Below are 23,985 nucleotides of genomic sequence, written 5' to 3' on the forward strand. Positions count from 1 at the left end.
TCATTAGGGAAATATTTCCTGACTGAAAACACTGTATGGACTGATGAGTTTATTTCTGGTATGAGAATGTACTGGTTTGGGTTGAGGGTCCCACAAGTCTGTGGACATGGAGAAGACAATTGTGCATTTAGATGGCGGATGGTTTCCATCTACACGTACCAGTGAGTAGTGAATACTGAGTACAGCTTTGGAACACCAGGGCTCATGGTGATGGTTTTGGTGCTCATCTCTGTAGACATTACTCTTGCTTTCTCTTGTCCTGATTTTCTGTGGCCACACATAAACTGTCGTTCCTGAAGGTAGCCTACTGTATTCTTGGCATGTTGGGGTCTGGCATTCCCGATGCACAGAGTTGTCTTTGCGCTATTTGAATATTCACTCTCTTCTCAAAGGAAGAGCAAATCTCTCCAGGTAGCTTCTCTGAGTGGTCTGGGTAAGTCTTCCAGGAACCAGGAAAAAGTTGTGGATGAGATTCTCATAGTCTCCCAGGAAAAAGGCAGGGATGTGTTGTTTGGAAAATGTTGTTAAGAAGGAAGAGGAGAAAATTGTTATTGTTAGAAATACTAACAGATTCGAACAAAAATAACAGATATTTATGTCCATGTCTTCTTATTATTTAGCACTTCAGAAAAGAAATGACCAACTAACCATTGCTCGTTAGAAAGCAGCAGAGGCCGGATCAGCCCTGGGCAGTCGAGAACCTCTCCCAGTAAAACACTTCTTTTAGCACAATGCAGAGTTCTTTGAAAGAAACACTCAAGGCTCACTTATGCCTTAAAAGTTTTACAGTTAGGATAGTTTAATTTGGGGGCTTTGGAGATACAAAGTGCTGGGGTTTTCTATTTGTTCAAAGAGGAGAATGATCTTTTGTTATGACACTTCAGGGGAGTGAAATAAGCAGTCTGCCATCCTGGGCATTTTCACAGGAAACCCAAATCGGCAGGAATATGAGAGGGCATCATGCTTTTAAAAAATCTGTAGTCAGTCTGTTATTGCACAAATGTACTTTTTAAAAACAAGATATTACAAATCTCTGATGTTTACAGAATCAAAACAACCCGCTGAGTTTTCCATCTGTCATTGTTTCATTTCAGGGAGGGGCGGGGAATGCTTAATTTCAAAGCTTAGGGTTTTCTAGAATCGCTAATGTATTACTCAGAATGGACTTGTCATTTATTTTTATTGAATGCCCAAATTATTTCCTTTATTGTTCATACAGGGACAATGACAGGAGTTAGAAAAGATGTGTCCACATCTCCGATGACAACAGAAAGCCACAAGGAGCTTGCGAGCACAGCCCTGTCGTCACTCCAACACAGCACTTCCCGGTAAGCTCTAGGGATTCCTGAATTTAACGTTCTCCATATACGAATATTTTTTAAATTTTTGTATTGACATATAACTGACATACAATATGCTATTAATTTCAGGTGTACATCATAGTGATTTGATATTTATATACATTACAAAATGATTCCCACAGTACATCTAGTTACCAACTGGCACCACACAAAATTATTACAATATTATTGACAGTATTCCATATCCTGTACATTATATATTTATGACTTATTTATGTCATAACTGTAAATTTGTAACTCTTAATCCTCTTCGCCTATTTCATCTGCCCTCCCTCCACCCTCCCCTTTCTGGCGACCACCAGCTCGGGTTCTGCATCTGTGGGTTCGTTCTCCTTTGTTCCTTGCTGTTTGGTTTCAGATTCCGTAGATGTGTATAAGGGAAACCACACAGTATTTGTTTATCTCTGTCTGACTTATCGCACTTAGCGTAACACCCTTTAAGTCCATTTATGTTGTTGCAAATGGCAGCATTTCATTCTTTTTTATAACCAATATTCTGTTATGTATATGTACCATATTTGTGTGTGTGTGTATGTGTGTGTTTCACAAGTTAATTTATTCGAGCACTCTTATCTCCAGCGTCTGGACAGAGCTCACAACTATGTACTGGGGTTTCAAAGCTCAAAATATAACCAAACAGTAATAAGATTTCTTATTTTTATACCACCTCTTGTTTATCCATTCCTCTATCAGTGGATACCTCGGTTGCTTCCTTATCTTGGCAGTTGTAAATAACGCTGCAGTGAACACAGTGGTGCATGTATCTCTTCAAATCAGTGTTTTCATTATCTTATGATAAATACCCAGAACTAGAATTGCTAGATCCGATAGCGATTCTATTTTTGATTTTTTGAGAAACCTCCACACTGTTTTCCATAATAACTGCACTAATTTACGTTCCCACCAACAGTGCCCGAGGGTTCCCTTTTCTCCAGATTCTTCCTAACACTTGGGGTTTGGGGGTTTGTTTGTTGGTTTGGTTTTGGGGGGGGTTTGAGGTTATATCTTATTAAGGTTTTAATTTGCATTTCCCTGATGATTAGTGATGTTGAGCATCTTTTCATGTGTCTGTGGACCATCTGTATATCTTTTTTTGAAAAACTTCTCTGCCTATTTTTAATTAAAATCTTTGTTTTTGGTATTAAATTGCATCAGTTCTTTATATTTTTTGGATATTAACCTCTTGTTGGATTTAAGCTTTGCAGACATCTTCTCCCACTCGATAGTAGGTTGCCTTCTGTTTTGCTGCTGGTTTCCTTTGCTCAGCAAAGGCTTTTTAGTTTGGTATAGTTTCATTTGTTTCTTTTTGCTTTTGTTTCCCTTCCTTGAACAGAGTAGTCTAAAAAAATACTGCTAAAATCAGTGTCAGAGAGTGTACTGCCTGTGTTTTCTTCTAGGAGTTTTATGGTTTCACATCTCACATTCAAGTTTTTAATCCATTGTGAATTTATTCTTGTATATGATGTAAGATAGTGCTCTAATTTCATTATTTTCTATGTAGTTGTTTAGTTTTCCCAATACCGCTTATTAAAGAAACTGTCTTTTCCCATTGTATATTCTTGCTTCCTTTGTCATTAATAAATTGACTATATATGCATAGGTTTATTTTGGGGCAGTGTATTCTATTTCATTGATCTATGCATCTGTTTTCATGCCAGTACCATACTGTTTTGATTTTTGTGGCTTTGTAGTATGGTTTAAAGTCAGGGAGCATGATACCTCCAGCTTGATCCTTCTTCCTCAAGATCGTTTAGGCTATTTGCAGCCTTTTATGGTTGCATATACATTTTAGGATTATTTTTTTTCTAGTTCTGTGGAAGAAAAAAACCTTTTGGTATTTCTATAGGGATTGCAGATTGCTTCAGCTAGTATGGACATTTTAACAATATTAATTTTTCCAATCCATGAGCCTACTTTATTTATTTGTGTTATTTATCATTTCTTTCATCAAAGTCTTACAGTTTTCAGAGTATAGGTCTTTTACCTCCTTGGTTCAATTTATTCCTTGGTATTTTTACACAATTGTAAATAAAATTGTTTTCTTAAGTTCTTTTTCTGATAGTGTGTTATTAGTGTGTAGAAATACAATTAATTCCTGTGTGTTAATTTTGTATCCTGCAACTTTACTGATTTCATTTATTCTAATAATTTTTGGTGGAATCTTTAGTGTTTCCTATGTATAGTATCATGTCATCTGCAAAATAGTGACAGTTGCATTTCTTTCTTTGCATTTTGGATGCCTTTTATTTGCATAACATATATTTTGAGTTCTGTTTAATTAGTAGTGGAAAATTCTTGATACTTAATGGTTCTCACTCAGGAGAGAGGCCTTCATTTGGCATCTAGAGTTGGCCAGGTTGAACTCATGGAGACCTTTCCTGTACACACACCTTTCCCTCTTTGACAATGTTAATGGTCAAGGATTTCTGTAGAACCACAAACTAATCTTATCTTTCATCAGAAAAAACTCTGCTTAGCAGCAGGTCCTTCCAATTTATCATAGAACGGCTATATACTTGGACTGTAAGTTTAATTAACTGAATTAATATTGAAAATTATAGAGACTTTTGTACTACAGTTAAAGGTCTGTCAACATTTGCTTATACCAAAGAAATTTGAATGAAGAGTTAATAATTTGATCAGCCTTTTTTGGAATCAGGAAAAGAAACATGTTATTAAAATTCTCATATCTAATAAGTTATCTCTTACTTATATACTTGATGCTGAATACATAAATATCAACACCAAAAAGGCTTGACTTATTTTTACTTGGGAATATAATTTAGCACTTAAGTACCTGATATGTTATCATATGAATACAAAGTTGGAGACAATTTTAATTGTAAAGATTTTTTGGGAAATGACACGGAGGATAATAATAGTGGCTGTCGTCTATTAAGCGCCTACTATAGTCCCAGTCCTTTATGTGCATTATCCAAATCAGTCTTCACCACAGCCTTACAAAGTGGTACTACTGTCCCTGTGATTTTAAAAAATTAGGAAACCGTGGCTCAGACAGACTGACTTGCCTAAGGTTACATGGCCAATAAAAGGCAAACTAGCATTTCAGACTCTAAAAAGCCCAAGATCTTAAATATTATTGTAGTTGACAAAGACAACCTTCCTATTTTGGAGGTTACCCACAATCAAAAGAATTTTTAACTAGTCTGCCACATTCTTTGTTTATTACTCCCTTTTTTACTTTTAATGCTGCTGTTGTTTTGCCAAAGACCCACAGTGAACTGTGGTTCTGAAATATTGATGGGGTTCCCACCTTGGACCACTTAATGCTGTGGCTGAGGGCCTATTGCCCAAAGAAGATCTATCCTTACTCACCTTGAGAGATCCCTCTGGAAGAGTTACAGGTAAAGAGGAGAGAGAACCTGGATTTTCAGTCTTAGTGAATTTCCCTGCCGTCGAAGGTTAAAGTGAGATCTTTAACACTACTTTAATGTGCATTTGATGATTGCATTTTGGTTTACAGAGAAGCATGAAAAAGGAAAAGAAAATGCTTCCCCAGTGAGAATTGTGTAGAACATCCTGCACACGGTTTCTGAATGGACCATGTCAACTCTGTAGAGTTTTACAAGGCTGGTTAAAATTGCTGTGAAGACTCATATTTATGGGCCTTAAGAAAAGGACTCTTTATCTGTTATTTCTTAATACTTGCAAATCAGCCAAATATAGATTTTCAGAAGGTTCCTAAATAATGAGCATTTGGCTAAATAAAACAATGTGTAGCTCACATAACCCTCAAATGTGCACAGTGGCATATTACACATCTATTCCACAAAGTGCAGAGTTTGAAAAAGATTCAGTGCTACGAAAATCAATTACCGAGAAGGCACAGTGGTTACTTTCCAGATTTCAGAATCAGGATTATTTGAATTATATTTATTTCAAAGCATAGAAAAGGCATTTCTTATAGACTACTTTGCAGTTACAGGAAAACCCGATGCAAAAGAAAAATGTATTGTTTGTCGCAACAAACCTTTGAAGGTAGTAGTGAGGTAAACAGGAGTAAAAGACCTTTCCCTGGTCACCCTGAATTCCAAGAATTTTCAAGACTTGCAAGGGAGTGTGGGTGGGACATATGCTAGTGGGAGACAGGTTTTCCTTTGTTCTCTGAAAAGCACTAATGCCTGGCGGAGCCCCGTATCATTCCACATGCAGGTGATACAACAAGGCGTGGCAAAGTCGTCTTTCTCATTCACGGTGCAGGCTGTTAATTGTTCTCTCTGCTGCCTGTCAACATAATGTGAAATTTTCATTCCCCATTCAAGGTGGAAAAGTTGTGGCTGAAAATGTTAACATTTGCATTTTTATTTGTTGATTTATTTAAAGGACAGCCTCTCCCACAGCAATCCATCACTCGGTGACACCCCAAATATGAATAATGTATTGTACACTTGCAGTTACCATGTGTAATAAGTGCTCGAGACAGTAAAGGAATGTTAACTATGTTGCAAATGTAATATTTATTGACTCATAAAGTTTATTGCTTCTGAGGTTCAATAATACTGACCATAGGACATTAATATCACTTATCTTGATTTTAGCTGGGCACCTTTGTATGTAGAAATATTCATCTATCTCATGCTAACAAAATAAATATGTAATTTATAACACAAGCAAGAAGGGCTTTATAGTTTTCTGTGCTGGGAGCTATAGTGCTCCTGTCTCTGCATTTCACTTCTGGCCTCCAGGGTCGGTCACACCCCCAAGCTGCCTGGGAGAGTGAGCACACTGGTCATCTTGGCACAAGAGGGTGGTGCCACTGAACTAAGCAGGGCCATGCATTTCCGCTTGGCTGGGACAGGCAACACCCCACGAATCACTCCACCAGGAGAGAGGACCGGAGAGGCCTTTTCCCCCTGTTCTTCTGAACACCTAGTGGGCAGGTGCTTCTTCACTGAGACAGTTGAGTCCTTTTTCTGTCGTGATACTAAGTCAGGTGTACTGATTGTACTTGATCCTGTTCTCCAGTGTGAAGCCAGACCTGGGCTGGTTACGTACGCATTTGTAATGAGCACAAATGTTACTGATAATTAAACCTTTTGTGCCTTCCAGAATTAGGTATGTCCACTGCCAACAATGAAGATCACACAAGAAATATCTGGCCACCAGAGCAAAAGAAGTAATGTTAATTAGCCACCACAAGCTGTAATTGTCATCCCCATTAAGATGCAGAATTATGGATTTCTTCATTATAAATAACCTTTCTGATTGTACTTGATGTATACCAATTTAATCAAAAGATATACTTGCAATAGTCAGATATTTGCATTAATGTAGCTTTAGATCTTCAAATCTTGTATTTCATATTTGACTGGGAAAAGCAGTCTTGCAGCTGTCTGTCCTTTGTGTGTTGCTGTCTTTTTCTATTCAGGTAGGTAGACCTGTACATTTAACATGAAAAATGAAGACAGTATCTTCTGGGATTATTCAGTGAAACAGATATCTTGTCACTTTTAAAATACTTAGTGGAGTTTCTCTCTCTTAGTCATCTGACAACACAGTACTGATTAGTCCGAACCAGCCACAGAAGCAAGTGCCAGGCATGCAGCAAGAGGACTACATTCTCAGTCCCTGAAGAAAAGGTCACAAGGGCTCTTCTCTCTGTTCTTCCCTGGCTCATGAGAGTTAATACTGGTATTTTCAACCCCCTTTTTAAAGTGTTTTTTCTCTTTTTAAAAATTGATTTGAGAGAGAGAGAGAAACACTGATTGGTTGTTGCACTTATTTATGTATTCATTGGCTGCTGCTTGTATGTGCCCTGACTGGGATACACTGCTTTAACCAAGCTGCTAACTGGCCAGAGCCTTTGACTCACTCTCTCTCTCTCTCTCTCTCTCTCTCTCTCTCTCTCTCTCTCTCTCTGTGTGTGTGTGTGTGTGTGTGTGTGTGTGTGTGATGGAAAGACAGATCTCACCAAATCATGCCTGATTAGTGAATTTTTGGAACTGAAGCTGGAGTTAGCCTATTTCTAGGGAGTACTGTTCACCTTTCTATTTACATGGAATATTATTCCATTTATTTGAGTCATCTTCAGTTCTCTTCATCAATGTTTTACAGTTTTCAGTGTACTAATCTGTCGCCTCCTTGGTTAGATTTATTTCCCAGTATGTTAATTTTTTTCATACTACCATAAATGGGATTTTCCCCCTGATTTCCTTTTCAGATAGAACACTTTTGGTATAAAGAGACACAACCGATTTCTGTATATTGATTTTGTATCCTGCAGCTTTACTGAGTTTGTTTATTGGTTGTAACAGGTTTTTTTGTGGTGTCTTTAGGGTCTTCCACATTTAGAATCATGTTGTCTGCAGAAACAATTGCATTTCTTCCTTAACTATTTGGATGCCTTTCATTTTTCTGCCTTGCCTCGTTGTTCTTGCTGGACTTCCAGTACTTCGCTGCACAGAAGTGACGAGGGTGGCACCTTTGCCTTGTCCCGTGTCTTAGAGGAAATGCTGTGGGCTCTTCATAAATGGCCATTATCGTGTTGAAGAAATTCTTCTCTATTCTTTTGTATTTTGTTGAGAGTCTTTATCAGGAGTGGATGTTACCCTATGTCAAAGAAGACATACAAATTGCCAACAGATGTCTGAAAGATGCTCAACATCACTAATCCTCAGGGAAATACAAATCCAAACCACAGTGAGAACTCATCTCACAACTATTAGGATGGGTGTTTTCAAAAAGGTAAAAGATAACAATTATTGGGGAGGATATGGAGAAAAAGGAACTTTTGTATACTTAATGGGACTGTAAATTTGGTATAGTGTTTATGGAAAACAGTATGGAAGTTCCTCAAAGAATTAAAAAAAAGAACTACCATAATATCCAGCACCGCGTCTCCTGGGTGTGTACCCGAAGAAGATGGAAAGTCAGGGCTGCAGAGGGATGTCTGCACTCATGCTCGCTGAAGCCTTACTCACAGGGGCCGACATACAGAAAGGACCTAAGTGTCTGTCAACAGATGAATGGACTTTGGAATTATTCAGCCTGAAAAAAGGAGTCTTTATTGTTTGTGACCAGGTGGATAAACCTGAAGAACATTATGCTAAGTAAAATAAGCCAGCCACAGAAAGAGAAATACTACAAGATCTCACTTATATACGGCATCTAAAAATCACAGAAGTAGAAAGTAGAACAGTGGTTGGGGGGGTGGGATGTAGAGGAGATAAGGACGTGTTGGTCACAGGGTATGAAGCTGCAGTTCCATGTGATGAATAAGTTCCAGAAATCTAGAAATCGAAACGATGGCTACAGTTAATAATACTGTCCTGAATATTGTAGATTTTCTGAGAGAGGAGATTTCCAGTGTTGTCACCACAAAAACACATTGGAACTACACGAGAGGATTCATGTTATTAGCCTGGCTGTAGTAATCATTTCACTGCATACACACACACATATATCATGTTGCATACCTTAAATACATACAATGTTTTTTAAAGACAGTGTTTTCTATCTTTATTTCCACCTTAAGTAACTTGACATGAACATCGAGTTACTTCTGGCTCCAGTTATGATGATATAATCTTTAAAGTGCTAGAACAACAGATGCTATTTGGTCCTTTGCTGTGCCATGAGGAGGGACAGTCATTTCTGAATTTGTTCCTCTTCATTGTCTGTGACTTAAACCAAGGCTTTAGCCCACAGGAAGCTTAAGAAATGCCAGTAACCATTTGTATCGCAGAGAAAGAAAAATCATGTAAATAATTGTAACAATGACCTGTTTTATCTCTGGCAACAAAATTCTGGATTAACAGCAGCCATGGGGATTCAAGAAACATATTTCTATTATGCTAGTAATAAATGTACAATGCTGAAAATTATGTATCTTTCACAATCCTTAGCATAGTACCTTAGAGTTGAAAGAATGTTTTTAAGATTCATCGTCTCATTTAAATTGCACCAAAGCCCTGTGAGCTAAGTGGTAGCATTACCACATCTTCTAATGGGGAAGTGAGAGCTGAGAAAAACTGAGTGACTGACCCAAGTCACACAACACTGAAGATGAAAAAAAGGCTTGGATTTTGCTCCAGTCCCAAATTTCAGAGTTTTTTCATTCTTTCATACTGCCTGAAACTTGGATTTCGTTCTGAGGTATCAACACTAAGCTGATATAATTCTGGTTTAGAGTAGGAATCAAACTTTAAGAGTTGGAATTTGTTTTATAACTTGATAAGAATCTTAGCCATTCAGAGAAGGTAGGTGTTGTGGTTTCAACTACACACAACAACCAGATTGTGGTGCTTTCTTGCATTGTGCCCAGAATCCTAACAGTGACATTTTTTTAAAATTAGACTTTATCTCACATACACATTTACACAAATATTTTAAGTATTCCACAGACTCCCTCATGTACCCAATGGGAAATGACAATGTGTTATTCTCCCAAAGGTAGAGAGACGGAAGCTAAACTAACATCTCTAACTTCAAACTAGAGCCCGTGAGCACCACTTGGGTCCATGGGGCAGGGTTCAGTAGCAGACCTCACTGCCTCTGTACCAGAGAGCGAATGAGTGGTGGCCACACATGGTGATGCTGACCATGCTCACTCACTGCCTGTTGTCTATCAGGAACTGTGTCAGATCATATAATAGATGTTCATACAAATTACATATCATTGTAGGGCTTTTTCGTTACTATGAAAACTCCTGTTCATTTTTTTTTCACTAGATTCCTCATATGAGTGAAATCATATGGTCTTTCTCTGACTGGCTTATTTCACTTAGCATAATGTTCTCCGGGTCCATCCATAATCTGGCGAAGGGTAAAATTTTCTTCTTTTTTATGGTCAAGTAGTAATGCATTGTGTAAATGTCCCATAGTGGTTTTAGCCACTCATCTACTGGTGGGCACTTGGGCTGCAACCGACTCATAGCAGGATGACAGCTATGTGAGGGCAGGGCAGTTAAGGGTTGGAGGGGTTGAGGAAAAAGGACTCATGGACATGGATAACAGTGTGGTGATCACTGGGGGGCAGTATAAGAGGGATAAATGGTAATGGAAAGAAATACACAATAAATTTTTAAGTGATAAATTAAAATGAAAAACTCAGTTTCAAGATATTAAATAGAATATCTCCTTAGGTTTTTCAAACAGCTTCCTAAAATGCTGGGTACTAGACCCAGAACTATCATTTTAGCTCTATCTAGTAATGGTTTACACAGTACACATATACACAGTCAAAGTAGCATTTGCTATATTTTTCCACTTGAGTAGATTGTAAGTAACAAAACAAGAACAAATCCTAATGAAATGATGCACATAAAATGATGACAATGAAAAGGGATAATCTGAAAACTTCAGAAAGGAATATGTTGAATATGTTAAAAGAAAATATGAAGTTATAAACATGCCCTCTGTCCTCCATCTTTCATCAGGAGGGTGAAGAGCCCAGCCAGTCTAACGTGTTTTGTCTGAGTTGGGTTAATGATTGGAAATTCCCTGCCAGCAATGCATTACCACCAAGAATAGTCGAATGCATTGAAATTCTTATGTGTTTGATTAAAAGATGTTGCTTTTAATTAAACCATGATGCTGGGCTGTTGTTATAATTCCCACTGTTAAAAGCTATTAATATAATCATCCATTTCTCTTGCACACACTATTTATAGAAGAAAACAGAAACAAATGGGGTAGGTAGAAATAATAGAGACATAGCATAATTCCAAGAAATGAATTCAGCCTGAGGAAATTTGTCAAAACATTCTTACCAGAGGAAGAACATACTGTACTGGGAAAATACACAACAGCTTGTATTTCCCAGTCACGTAGAATTCTGGTCCTTGGTTTAAGACATCTCAGTTGTAGGTGAAGGGATTATAAAAGCTGTTTTATTGTTCACAATTTTCTGTATTTTCCAAATGTTCTACAACAAGGATATATTACCCACATAATTTTTAAAACAATATTTTAAAAGAAAACAAAGGACTCATATTTCATAAACATAAAACCATTTCAAAATTTCATACTCTGAAGTTCCAATAGTTGGAAAAAACGTAAGGTTACCCTTGGAACATATGACATAATATGTTGTTTCTTTGTTGAGCCAGCAGTAGGCGAGGATTATATTTTCTTGCTGAGTCTTCTCCAGGGTACTGAACACTGAGAAATACTGTGATCAGTGACATTTGTTCCCTATTGCCAGTTCCTGCTGTCACGTCCCAGTTTTTAGCCTCACGAACCGATGTTTTAAAAGTTGTTCATTTGGCCCAAGTTCTTTAAGTTCCCTTAGCGTCCACGTAAAGAAACACTGTTTATTGTCACTTACCGTTCTAGACTTAATGCTTTTCTAAAAACTCTTCTGTATATGTTCCCTAATGAAATCTTTGGAATCTTCAGAAAGTAAAGCGCAAAGAGACCATTTTAGAAGAGTTTAGAGCCCAGGTGTAATAATTATAACACCTATGTTTATAGGCCAAAGTCTGAATGCTTGCTATGTGGTTTTGAACAAATCATTTAATTTTAATTATGAAGTGGGAGTAATAATACCTCCTTCATAGGTTTGTCATGATGACTACACAAGATAGTTTACATAAGTACTGAGCACAGACCTGGTGTAAAGCTGAATAGTAGCTGCCGAACTCCCTAACGAGCAGTAAGGTGTTCTGCCATACCATGGAGCTGCTTCTAAACCTCTGCCCTGGCCTGTGGCTAGTCTGTTGCTTTGGTTTCTCAAGGTAAAATTCTTGCAATGCAGACAGGTGGCATCACTTTGGAGGAGAGGGCATTAGAATTCAAGTCCAAAGACCTGGATTCATCAGTACCTGCCTCTACCACTTAGTAGCAGCAAAACCTTAACAAAGTCCCCTGCCCACACAGAACCTCAGTTTCCCAGCCTTCCATCCCATCTGTCTGAACCTTACCCTTTGGAGATAAAACGAAACGTACACATCTGTCTCCTGATTGCACATTCACACACTTGGAGACTAAAATTATGAAAAAAGTGAACATTATTCAAAGTAACTAAATATTTGGTTTCACAACAACAATTTAAATTTCTCTTCAGGACCTTTGGGGCTTTGTGCTGGCCCGTAGTTTGGAAACAGTGAGCAGATACACTGGGCAGCGCGTCGTTTGCAGAGAGGCACAGAGCAGGCCCGTGGGAATCTCGGGCCTTCCCACTTGACAGAGGACTGGGTACAATTTACGTTTCCTGAGATTATTATGCTCTGTGAGCATGTGTTCACTGAAGGGTTTTTACTCTTTTACCTGTGAGTGAAATTGTGTTTGGAGAAGTTTGGCTCTTACTTTATGGAGGACACCAGGAGAAAGACAGAGAAAAGGTAGCATCTTGAAGTCCAAAAAAGGTCATTAGCTGTATTGAAAAAGGTGATTGTTATAGGCTTCATGCTTCGCCTTGGGGAAAAACCTGGTCAGGATTATGCATGATACAACCAAGAACGTAAATCAAAGACTTTGACCCTGGCTGGTGTAGCTCAGTGGATTGAGTGCCAGCCAGCGAACAAAAGGGTCACAGGTTCAATTCCCAGTCAGAGCATATGCCTGGTTTGCGGGCCAGAAGCAACCACACATTGATGTTTCTCTCCCTCTCTTTCTCTCTCCCTTCCCCTCTCTCTAAATATAAATAAAATCTTAAAAAAAAAGACTTTGTCAGTAAGAATTCTAATAATGGAGAAAACAGAGAATAAATGTAGTAAATGGCCATTGACTAATGTATCTTCAGTTCAACTGCACATTCTTAGAAACCATTTCTATATTTGACTGTGTGTGTACACATATACCTCTTCTAACATACTGAGTCCAGCATAAAAAACACCCCCTTTTATTACAAAATCATAAGTGTGTAATTCTGTAACATAACAGTATCACACTCAAACACACCATGTGACATTTTAGGTGAAATGTTCAAATTAAAACCATAAATTATTGCCCTACAAACCACACTCAAGCAGGCATTACTTCTGCCCAACGTTACAGAAGACTGCATGTTTCTTTGATGACCAGACAAAAACTGTTACAATTTGGCTGGGAAGTTCTGATTCATCCGCCATATTCACCAGACACTGCACCTTCACATTTCCATTTATTTGGTCTTTACAAAATTTTCTTAATGGCAAAAATTTCAAGTTCTTGGAACACTGCAGAAGGCACCTGGAACAATAGTCCTTTGCTCAAAAAGACAAAAAGTTTTGGGAAAATGGAAATATGAAGTTGCCTGAAAGACGGCAGAAGGTAGTGGAACAAAATGGTGAATAGGCTGTTCAATAAAGTTATTGGTGAAAATGAAAAATGTGTCTTTTACTTTTACTTTAAAACTGAACGAACCTTTTGGCCAACCCAATAACATAATGAAGGCTGGAAGTATCTCATCTTGGCGCGCCGGCCCTACCAGGTGAAGAACAGACTCTTTACCACAAATGACATTCTGTGTGGGCTTCCGTCAGGATGCTTCTAAATGCTCTCTGGTATGAAGTGGTGCCCTTCTCTGTGGGTGCTTGGGGGCATGTACGGTGTCGCTAGCTCAGAGGCGAGTCCTCAGTCGCTGTCCCTTCACTCCACCCATGTCTGCTGTCCTCACAGCCTCAGCTCATGTCGACAAATGGGCAGTTCCTAAAATAAAGCTTCTCTGTGGACGAGCTGATACACCCCACGCCCAGCTCCTATCGTCTGGGCTTTGGCTGGAAAGAAGTGGACTAGAGTGGAGGAACCAGATTCTGGGGAAGTATTGCTTCATCTCAGCGGCGGATCATAACTATAACACAAACGTTGATTTATGAGGGAATAAGCTAATTAGTGGCAGAACTAACATGGGAACTGACCGGAAACCGCTGGGACCAGTGGCCTCTCTGGACAGTGGGCGTCAGCGGACTGCTGTGACGCTCACAGATGAGCCACCCTCAGCTGCCACTGCGGTTTCCTGTTGTCCCTTGTCCATGCTGCTGGAGCTCCGCAGCGTTTCCAGAACCGTCCTTTCCAATGAGTCGGTGCTTCACCACAGCTTGCCCCGATTTTTTTATCTTCTCCCTCTGGATATAAATACTTCTGTGAACAGCAGAATGTTTCCGCTGATGTACAAACTGTCGGTCACATGGCGTTGACTTCTCTTCCAACCAGAAGGCTTCACGCTAGGGTCGTAGTGTGTCATTACTTCACTGGTGTCTTTTGTGTCACCGTGAAAATTTTAATTTCACGCCCTGCAGACCTCAGAGTTTTTTGTTCTCTCTGCTCCTGTTGTTGTGTAAAAGGTAAGTCCCTGTGTTACGTTCATTTAGATCGAAAAAAATAAAGTTTATCCACTTGCGATCTCCAAACAGAGACAGAAAAAAACCCTTTTACCTAAGGGAGAAAAAACTTTTCCGTTGATGTGGATTTTCATATGAGTGAGTGTGGCCTCAAGGCTCTAAAATGGAAAAAACTTCTCTGGTACCATTGGGTACTGGTACAATTTTATTAGTACAGATTATCGTTAATTTCCTCATTGAAACACAAGATATTCTCAAGTGTTTGGATATAAAAAACAGACTGGAGCCAAGATCTTTTCTAAGCAGTCATTGCTGGCAAAAAAAAAAAAAGTTAAAATTTCTCCTTCACACAACTGTTTATTTGAAAGAGAAAAGAAAGTGTTGTGATGAAGAAACCTGTGAGTAAGGACAAGCCTGGCATACGTTGATCACAGACGTGGGGGAAAGAAACCAGAATTCACTATAGACACTGGATACTTTATTTAAATGAATTTTTCATTAAAAGCTTACATGTGGAAGTTTTTCACATCAGAGGTTTAAAGATCAAAGATGTCACAGAATTAGAATTATGACTTAATACTTTAAACTATTTAACATTAACTTCTAAGAACTATGCTCATGTATTCTACAGAAATTATGAAATACTGTGTAGCCTAAAATGAACTATTTCATTTTATTTTTTAAAAATATTTATTTACTTACTTTTTAAAGGGGAAGGGAGGGAGAGAAACATCGAGCCAGTGACCTTTCACTTTGCAAGATGATGCAACCCAGCTGAGCCACGCCAGTCAGGGCTTCAATGAACTATTTCAAATGCACTTTCTTGCGACTGCCCTTGTAGTCTGTGGTCCCAAAGTCAGGTTTAAACTGCTGAACAAGGTTAATGTGCTATGAAATGGGCACCCAGCTTCCACCCCCTCATAAAAACAACCATAATCCTTTTTAGAGGATTGTGCATAGGGGTTAGGGAGGGTCCTTTCAAGAATTTGTTTTCTAATATGTTTTTTAAAAACAGATACCAGTAATCACTTCAGTACTTGTGCTTACTTGGGACAATTGCAGTGGTTTTACACATATTCAAAGAAACATTTAAATTACCTATAATTTTCCATCCACTGTATATACTACGTATGCTGCTGTTAATATAGTTTTTTTAAAGATTTTATTTATTTGTTTTTAGAGAGAGGGAGAGAGACAGCAATGTGTGGTTGCCTCTCACACACCCCATACTGGGGACCTGGCCCACAACCCAGGTCTGTGCCCTGACTAGGCATGGAACCCACGACCCTTTGGTTCACAGGCCGGTGCTCAATCCACTGAGCCACACCAGCCAGGGCTATTTTAGTATTTAGTATACTTCCCTCCAATCCTTTTTTCTTTTGCTTCTTATATACTGCTCTTTCTTTAGACTAAGTTCTTTTTCTAAATTATAAACTAGCTGGAACTTTAAAAAGCAAAAACTCTTCTTTGTATTAACCATTCCATGAATGAATTAAAAAGAGGTAGGTGGAAATTGGTGGTGCTAAATAAAATTGCCTGAATTGGCCTGATAGCAAGGTTGATTGTTGGAATGAAAACGTACATGTTTCTCTCATAAGTTCCCTTAGGAATGCTACAGTGTGATTCTGTTTCTGATAAAACTTCTTTCCTTTTTTTCTTTATTGGATCTATATACAAATTTAATCTGAAGTATAAATCACTGCTATAAAATAGATGACATTTTCCAAGCATGACTCCTACATCTCTTTGAGATGAGAAAAATATGTATTAAAGTTAAATCTTGCAATTAGATCAAATTTCTTTGTAGAGGAAAGAATGATTACATGGACTCTTCCTGGTTCAGGGTAAAGCGAGACGGAGGCGTTTACTGGTGAGTGTGCTCGGATTTGCTGGTTCTATTCTACTTTGTTCGCTTCTGAAGCAGAGGCGACTGGCGGGTCAGACTGCATCTGGAGCTTGAGCTAAGAAAGAGTATTTTTCCTGTTCTGAGTCTCTCTTCAGACAACAGAATAGTGTTGGATTTTCACCTTAGCATAACCCATTTATTTATTTTTACTTTATTCCTTCCATTTATCATTCAGTTTGACCCAAACAAGGGATGTCAGGTTCAATTACTATGCTGGCCCAGGGCCAACTCTAATGAGCCGGAGATCCTGCCGGGTCTTCCCATCAATCTTCCTCAGATTCAGTCCTTCTTACTGACACCTCCTGTGTTTCAATATCAAATTCATGCGACTTTTTCTTGTCATCTGGTTTTCTAAATTCTTCCAAACTGGGATAGATAGTTGATCTGCGTGGGTTCTCTTACTGCCAGCATGGGGAGAAGCCCAGTGGGCCTGGCAGCCTTGGTAATGCTCTGTTAAAACTCTGATTGTTTTCCCCGCCGATTTCTGCTTTTTCCACTCCGTGTGTTTACAACAACCAAAATGTTTCCACTTCATTTGGCTATGCTAGTTTTCTCCTCTTTTGACTTTCTTTATCCCTTTCTACAGAATTGTTCTCATTTTCTTAGAATCAATAAAGCCCATTGAAGGAAGTTGGAACAGTAAATCAGTATAGTTCCCTGCTGAGGGGAGTTATTCCCACACCCCAGTCCCCAGTAACAAAGGAACATGGGAGAACTTTAGGTGCACTCTGATTGCATCTTTTATCGTGGTCTGGGTCAGAGGTGTATTCAGTAGGAGAACGTCCTGGTGACCATAGTGCCAGTCCAACAGGGCTTGCACTTACAGCATATTAGCTGTGCCCACTGCAGTGCCCCACTGTGCATTTAATAAGGGGGGTGGGCAGTTGCCTTTTTCAGGCTACACCCTGTGTGTTGTTGCCCTGAGTCACCCTAAGAGGCTGGATGTTCTCCCATCTCTAATTTTCATAGACGATAGCCAGGTGGGGTTCATACATTAACCCAAATATGCTTCTCCATGCAGCCATATTAAAAATCAGGGACACAGTCTCAGAGTTAACCATCCTGACAAACCACTTAAGTAATGACTTCTGGGAACTATCTAGACTGTCAACAACATAGGCAAGCCCTTTAACTAGATACCCACCGATTTCTATTGTTTCCTGATTCTACTCTTTGCCAACCTGTGTCACCTGTTTTGTGACGAGAGGATGGAGAGGTCATTATTATCTTAAATTGGAAGTCTCAGGTCTCTTCTTTCCAAAGAACTCCTGTTTCAGCTTGCTCACATTCAGTTCTAGTCTCCCAGCCTCAACTGAGCATGAGCGCAGGCAGGACACTTTAGTTCGCAGCTCATCCTGCCCCTGCCGCAGCAGCGCTCACCCCTGGTTTCATGTGAGCCCGAAGAGAACAGAATTGGCACACACACAAGAAAGTATGTGGAGGGGGCAGGGTGGTTTCTTTTCTTTTGTGTCATTCTCCCTAATAGGTTCATATAAAGGTTAGAAAGTCCATCTATCCATATTGTCTTTCTCTTTGAAAGTACAGTCATAAAACAGAATACTACTGTTCAGTTTTATACTCTTAAGTTTCAAACAACGCACTGATCAATTATTTATGTTATAGAATGTGTTTCCAATAATGTGTAACCTAAAATGGAATGAAAACATATCCTTATGTGCCCTGAACTTTGTAAAGTGCATGCTAATAAACAGGTAACCCAGCATCACTTCCACCTGGTGTAATTTACAAGGCAAGCTCTCCTCCCTCTAGGTTTTGGTTTCTGCTGCGGTTCCCCAGCAGTCAGCTCACTGCCTCGGCCACCAGAGCCTGGCAGGTAACGTTCTTTGACTCCAAGTTGCCTAACAGTGCTTTTCTCTCAGTATAACCAACATTGGGATCTATAGATTTCATTTGTCGTTTTGGCTTCCAGCCACACTAAATTAGGCTTTAATTCATAATTAGTAGGAAGTCACAATTCCATAGAAAAGAGAACATTTTATATTAAATGGCCATTACCTAACCTCATGATTTCACAAAATGATTAAGATGCTAGAAAATAATGAAGCTGTCTTAAGGTTGCCAATACTTAAAGTGCAGGCATAGGGAGGAGAAGTGGTAAGTTTTTTATGTGTGTAGCTTCTTCTACAATGACAGAAAAGAAATTATTTTTAATTGCTTTATTTTTATAGTTGTACAAGTTATCAGATTTGTCCAAATTTGCCTTGTAGATCAGAATCTCTGAAATCATGTATAAAAAAATTTTGCATAGTGATTTTTTTATCTAGATTTCCAAGCAACAACAATAGAAAGCCAAAAGTGGCTAGCACACAAATGTTGAGCCATAGGTGTCGCTGAAGAAGCCTGGGTACCTGGCAGAGTCTGTTTCTGTCCGTGGTGGCATCTTTGGGTGAAGACTGAACTCTGGACTGACAGCCACGAGAGAACGTGGCACAGGTCCCAACCCTCATCCCAAACTCATGGACCCAAATGTATTGCAGAATTCACAATTTTTTATAATGTCATAGATGCATTCTTTTTTATCTTGTGTATTATTATGTATTGGTTTCAGGCGTCCAGCCTAGGAGTCAGAAAATCATATACTTTACATAGCGTTTCCTCAGTATTTCCAGTACCCCAACTGGCACCACACATAGTTACTGACCATGAACCCGAGCCTTCACGTACTTACCCATGACAGTTTCATAACTACCAATCTGTACTTCTTTGTCCCTTCACCTCTTTCACTCAGTGCCCCAAGCCTCCCACCCCTCTGGCAATCACCAGTTCTTTGTATCTATGTATCTGTTTCACTTTTGCTTGTTTTGTTCTTTAGATTCCACTTGTGAAATCATATGGTATTTTTCTTTCTCCGACAGACATTTCACTGAGTATAATACTATTTAGGTATATCCATGCTGTCAAAAATGATAAGATTTCATTCTTTTTTATGGCTGAGTAATATTTCACTGTATGTATGTACCACAGGTATTTTATCCATTCATCTGTTGATGGGCACTTGGGTTTCTTTCAGAACTTGACTGTTATAACTGCAGTGAACAAAGGTATGCATATATTCTTTCAAATTAGTGTTTTAGGGTTCTTCAGATAAATCCCCAGAAGTGGAAACACTGGGTTGTAAAGCAGGTTCATTTTAAATTTTGAGGAAACTCCATACTGTTTTCCATAGTGTCTGCACCAGTCTGCATTCCCGCCAACAGTGCACTAGGGTTCCCTTTTCTCCACATCCTCTCCAACACTTGCCATTTGTGGATTTACTGATGATAGCCTTCTGACAGGTGCTTTACTAGTCATTCTCATTGTGGTTTAATTTGCATCAGAATTCACAACTTTTTAAGGTAACCCAATGCATGTACCATATGGGATACACTATAAGGTATAATTACTCACGTAACTGATTTTTTTAAATCCTCACCCAAGAATATGGGTTTTTTATTGATTTCAGAGGGGGGGAGAGACAGAGAGCGAAGCATCAAAGTCAGAGAGAACCATCAACCCAATGCCTCCTGTACGCACCCCAGCCGGGGATCAGACCCACAGCCTAGGTCTGTGCCCTATCTGAGGATTGAACCCACAACCTTTTGGTGTGTGGGATGATGCTCTAACCAACTGAGCCACCCAGCCAAGGCAAGAGTACTAATTTGGAACTATTACCAGAGATACCATAATAGAGTTGTGATTAGAACTATAAGGATAACTAAAATACTATTATCCTTGAATAACTATTCAATCTTCAGAAATGAAGATTTCCAGATTCTCCCATAGTTGCTCACTTTCTGACTACCTGTTTCTCACTGATGTGTGAAACCCACGCCATTTAAAATCATTCAACAGGATGGCCATCTATTGAAAATATGTGTACAGACGAATGCAGCTCATCTGAAAGTATCTAGTTACAGCTCTGTGTGGATGGTGATGATTTATCAGGGTGGCAGCTTCATCAACTTGGTCCACTTTTTAAAGCCCCAGCACAATAGATGATACTGACTTCGTAGATCTGGAGGTTGGAGCTGCAAAATTGGCGTAGAGATAAGAGTCAGACTTTCAAGCCAACGGGGTTATAGTTTAACCGGCTCTGCAGAACTAATAACATTAAGAAGGCAAAAGAGAATTTATAGGACATCTTAACTTCTCCGGTCCCTGTGCCAGAATGATGTCCGAGCTCTCCACGCCTTATTCATGGACTGCGGGGACTGGTTGGCATGATTGCAAGAAAAAAGTTCTTATCACCTGGGGATCCCTGATGCATATCTGAATTCATTATCTTGGAAAGGAAGATAGATTCTAGATCTCCATGAACCTGGCTAGTTTATGGCAAAGACAAATCTAATTAAGCTATTTAATCTGAGATTTTGTAAAACCTGCACTGTGTCTTCCCATTTTATTTCTGTTCATTGGAGCAAGTTATGTTGACATTATCTGTGTGAATGTGGTAGAAAGGAAATTCAAGAAAAGCGTACTGTAAAGGAAATGGTTTTGAGCAAATTGTCCTTAAATCAACACTAATTACCAAATACTGATTTTCCCCCTTAAGATAACAGAACAGGAATGCTAAATACAAAATTTAGCTAGCGTAAGATAATAAAAACTATGGGGATTCTTTTAAATTAGAGCAATGGCACATCCATAAAACAGAACCCTGCAGCAGTTCGCAGGAATTGGGTAGATCTATCCCCATTATTGCGGGACAATCTCCAAAACAGTCTGTTAAGTGAAAAAAACAGATCATAGATCAGTATATAAGCATCACTCAATTTAAGTTTTCAAATACATGTGTGTTCATTTGTATTGCACATGCATGCATGTAACTATACAAAAAAAGATTTGGAAGCTTATACAACGTCTATCCAGAAAAAGTCTAGTTATTGTTAATATAACAAGAACAGCCAAGATTGAGGCATAGGTAGACACATTGTGCCTCCTTGCACAACCAAAATTAAGGACAACAAAAATTTAGAACCAAAAAAACCAGCCAGAACTGACAGAAAATTGAATTGTACAGAAGTTCAACAACCTTTCATACAGATCGGTAAGAGGGGCAGAGAGGGGTAGCAGCAAGAAAAAGCGTGGCTGGCAGACCCAGGTTCACAGGCAGCAGTTGGCAGATCCCAGGTGTGGGGAGGAAAGGAGCAGACCCAGTGAGGTGTGCAAGGTGGCTGGCTGACCGCAGTTACACATTCACGCCCAGATAAACCAGGTAAAAATGGGCAACGAGACAGATCACACAACCCAGGGCCCCAGCAGTAGGAAATAAAGCTTAAAAGCACCAATTGAAAACACTTGTGGGGGTTGAGGTGCTGGGAGAGGCAGCCTCACAGGAGAGTTTGTTGGAGAGATGCACAGGGTCCTAGACTGTATACAAGCCCACCCACCTGGGAACTGGCACCAGAAAGGCCCAATTTGCTTGTGGGAAGCAGCAGAAGGGACTGAAATCCAAGAGAGAGCGGAGCAGGTGCCATTGTTCCCTCTCTGACCCCACCCCACATACAGGGTCACAAACCAGCAACTGGGTTGACCTGCCCTGGTGAATATGTAAAGCTCTGCCCCTCATACGTAATAGGCACAATAAGACCCCCCCCCAAAATGGCTCAAACAGAAGAACAGATCAAAGCCCCAGAGCCAATACATCTAAGTGATGAACAGATAGCCAACCTAGATGCACAGTTCAAAGCACTGGTCATCAGGATGCTCACAGAACTGGTTGACTTTGGTCATAAAGTAGATGAAAAAATGAAGGCTACACTAAGTGAAATGAAGCAAAATGCACAGGGAACCAATAGTGATGGGAAGAAAACTGGGACTCAAATCAATGGAATGGACCAGAAGGAAGAAAGAAACAACCAAACAGAAAAAAATGAAGAAACAAGAATTCAGAAAAATGAGGAGAGGCTCAGGAACCTCCAGAACATCTTTAAACATTCCAACATCCAAATTATAGGGGTACCAGAAGGGGAAGAGGAACAGCCACAAGTGGAACACTTATTTGAACAAATAATAAAGGAGAACTTCCCCAATCTGGCAAAGGAAATAGACTTCCATGAAGTCCAGGAAGCTCAGAGAGTCCCAAAGAACTTGGACACAAAGAGGAACACACCAAGGCACATCACAATTACATTGGCCAAGATTAAAATGAAGGAGAGAATCCTAGAAGCAGCAAGAGATAAGGAGACAGTTACCTACAAAGAAGTTCCCATCGGAATGTCAGCTCATTTCTCAGAAGAGACCTTACAGGCAAGAAGGGGCTGGAAAGAAGTCCAAGTCATGAAATGCAAGGACATTTTACATCCAAGATTGCTCTATCCAGCAAAGCTTTCATTTAGAAGGGGAGGGCAGATAAAGTGCTTCTCAGATAAGGTCAAGTTCAAGGAGTTCATTATCACTGAGCCCTTATTACATGAAATGTTAAAGGGACTTATCTAAGAAAAAGAAGATAAAAAATATGAACAGTGAATGGACAGCAAACTCACAGTTATTAACAACCATACCTAAAACAAAAGCAAACTAAGCAAACAACTAGAACAGGAACAGAACCACAGAAATGGAGATCACATGGAGGGTTAGCAACAGGGGAGTGGGAGGAGGAGAAGGGGGGAGAAGGTACAGAGAATAAGTAGCATAAACGGTAGGTAGAAAATAGACAGGGGGAAGGGGAAGAATAGTTCGGGAAATATAGAATCTAAAGAACTTGTGACACATGGAAATGAACTAAAGGGGGGTAATGGTGGGGGAGGGGGTGTGCAGGGTGGAGGGGAATGAAGGGGGAAATGGGACAACTGTAATGGCATAATCAATAAAATATATTTTAAAAATAAAAAACCAAAAAACAAGAACAGTTTGCCTGACCTTAATGTAATTTGGCAGCCTAGGAAAGTGGACTGGAGTGCACATGTGTAACAATGACGATTTCAGTGTACCAGTCAGTGGGGGCAGTGGACGCTGTTGCCTGAGCATGTGTAATGGCCATCGCATTCAAGATGACTGAGCAGAGCAATGAATCTGCATCAAATTTTACATTAGGCTTGAACATTCCTCCACAGAAACCACTGGGATGATTCAGAAGGCCGCAGCTGTGGGCAACTGGTGATTGGCAGATACATGACGACAGTGCATCCACTCCTGCATCACACACATCTCGTGTAGAGTTTTTTTGGTGAAACATCAAATCCTCCATGTGACTCAGCCACCCTACAGCCCATATCGGGCACCCTGAAACTTCTGGCTTTCCCTAAAACTAAAAGGGAAGAGATTTCAGACAGTGGATGAGATTTAGGAAAACACGATGGGGCAGCTGATGGTGATTTTGGGAGAACTGTGTGAGGTCCTACTTTGAAGGGAACTGAGGTGTCATTGTCCTGTATTTTTCACATGACATGGCTGGATACCTTCTGGACAGACCTCACATACTAAACTGTTTTCAGTGTTCTCTTGGAAAAGTAAGGGGTTCCCATTTGGTTGGAGGATAGTGTGTTGAGAGGAC

The 23,985-nt window shown here is 39.6% G+C and overlaps 1 protein-coding gene across 3 annotated transcripts in view; it reads left to right on the forward strand.

Moving 5' to 3' along the window:
* KIAA1328 (KIAA1328 ortholog) overlaps window positions 1–23,985 on the forward strand; it is a 229,518-nt gene that overhangs the window by 199,764 nt on the left and 5,769 nt on the right. For 2 of the 3 annotated variants that reach the window (XM_037154525.2, XM_053664401.1), the window contains one exon: window positions 1,220–1,328. In XM_037154525.2, coding sequence (XP_037010420.2) covers window positions 1,220–1,328 — 109 coding nt within the window. Of the gene's footprint in view, window positions 1–1,219; window positions 1,329–6,431; window positions 6,556–23,985 lie in introns of those variants that run through there. The other variant, XM_053664402.1, reaches the window with a different exon arrangement.

This window comes from Artibeus jamaicensis, unplaced genomic scaffold (genome assembly GCF_021234435.1).
Source record: "Artibeus jamaicensis isolate MK-2021 breed Jamaican fruit bat unplaced genomic scaffold, CSHL_Jam_final contig_354, whole genome shotgun sequence".
NCBI classification, from domain to species: Eukaryota; Metazoa; Chordata; class Mammalia; order Chiroptera; family Phyllostomidae; genus Artibeus; species Artibeus jamaicensis.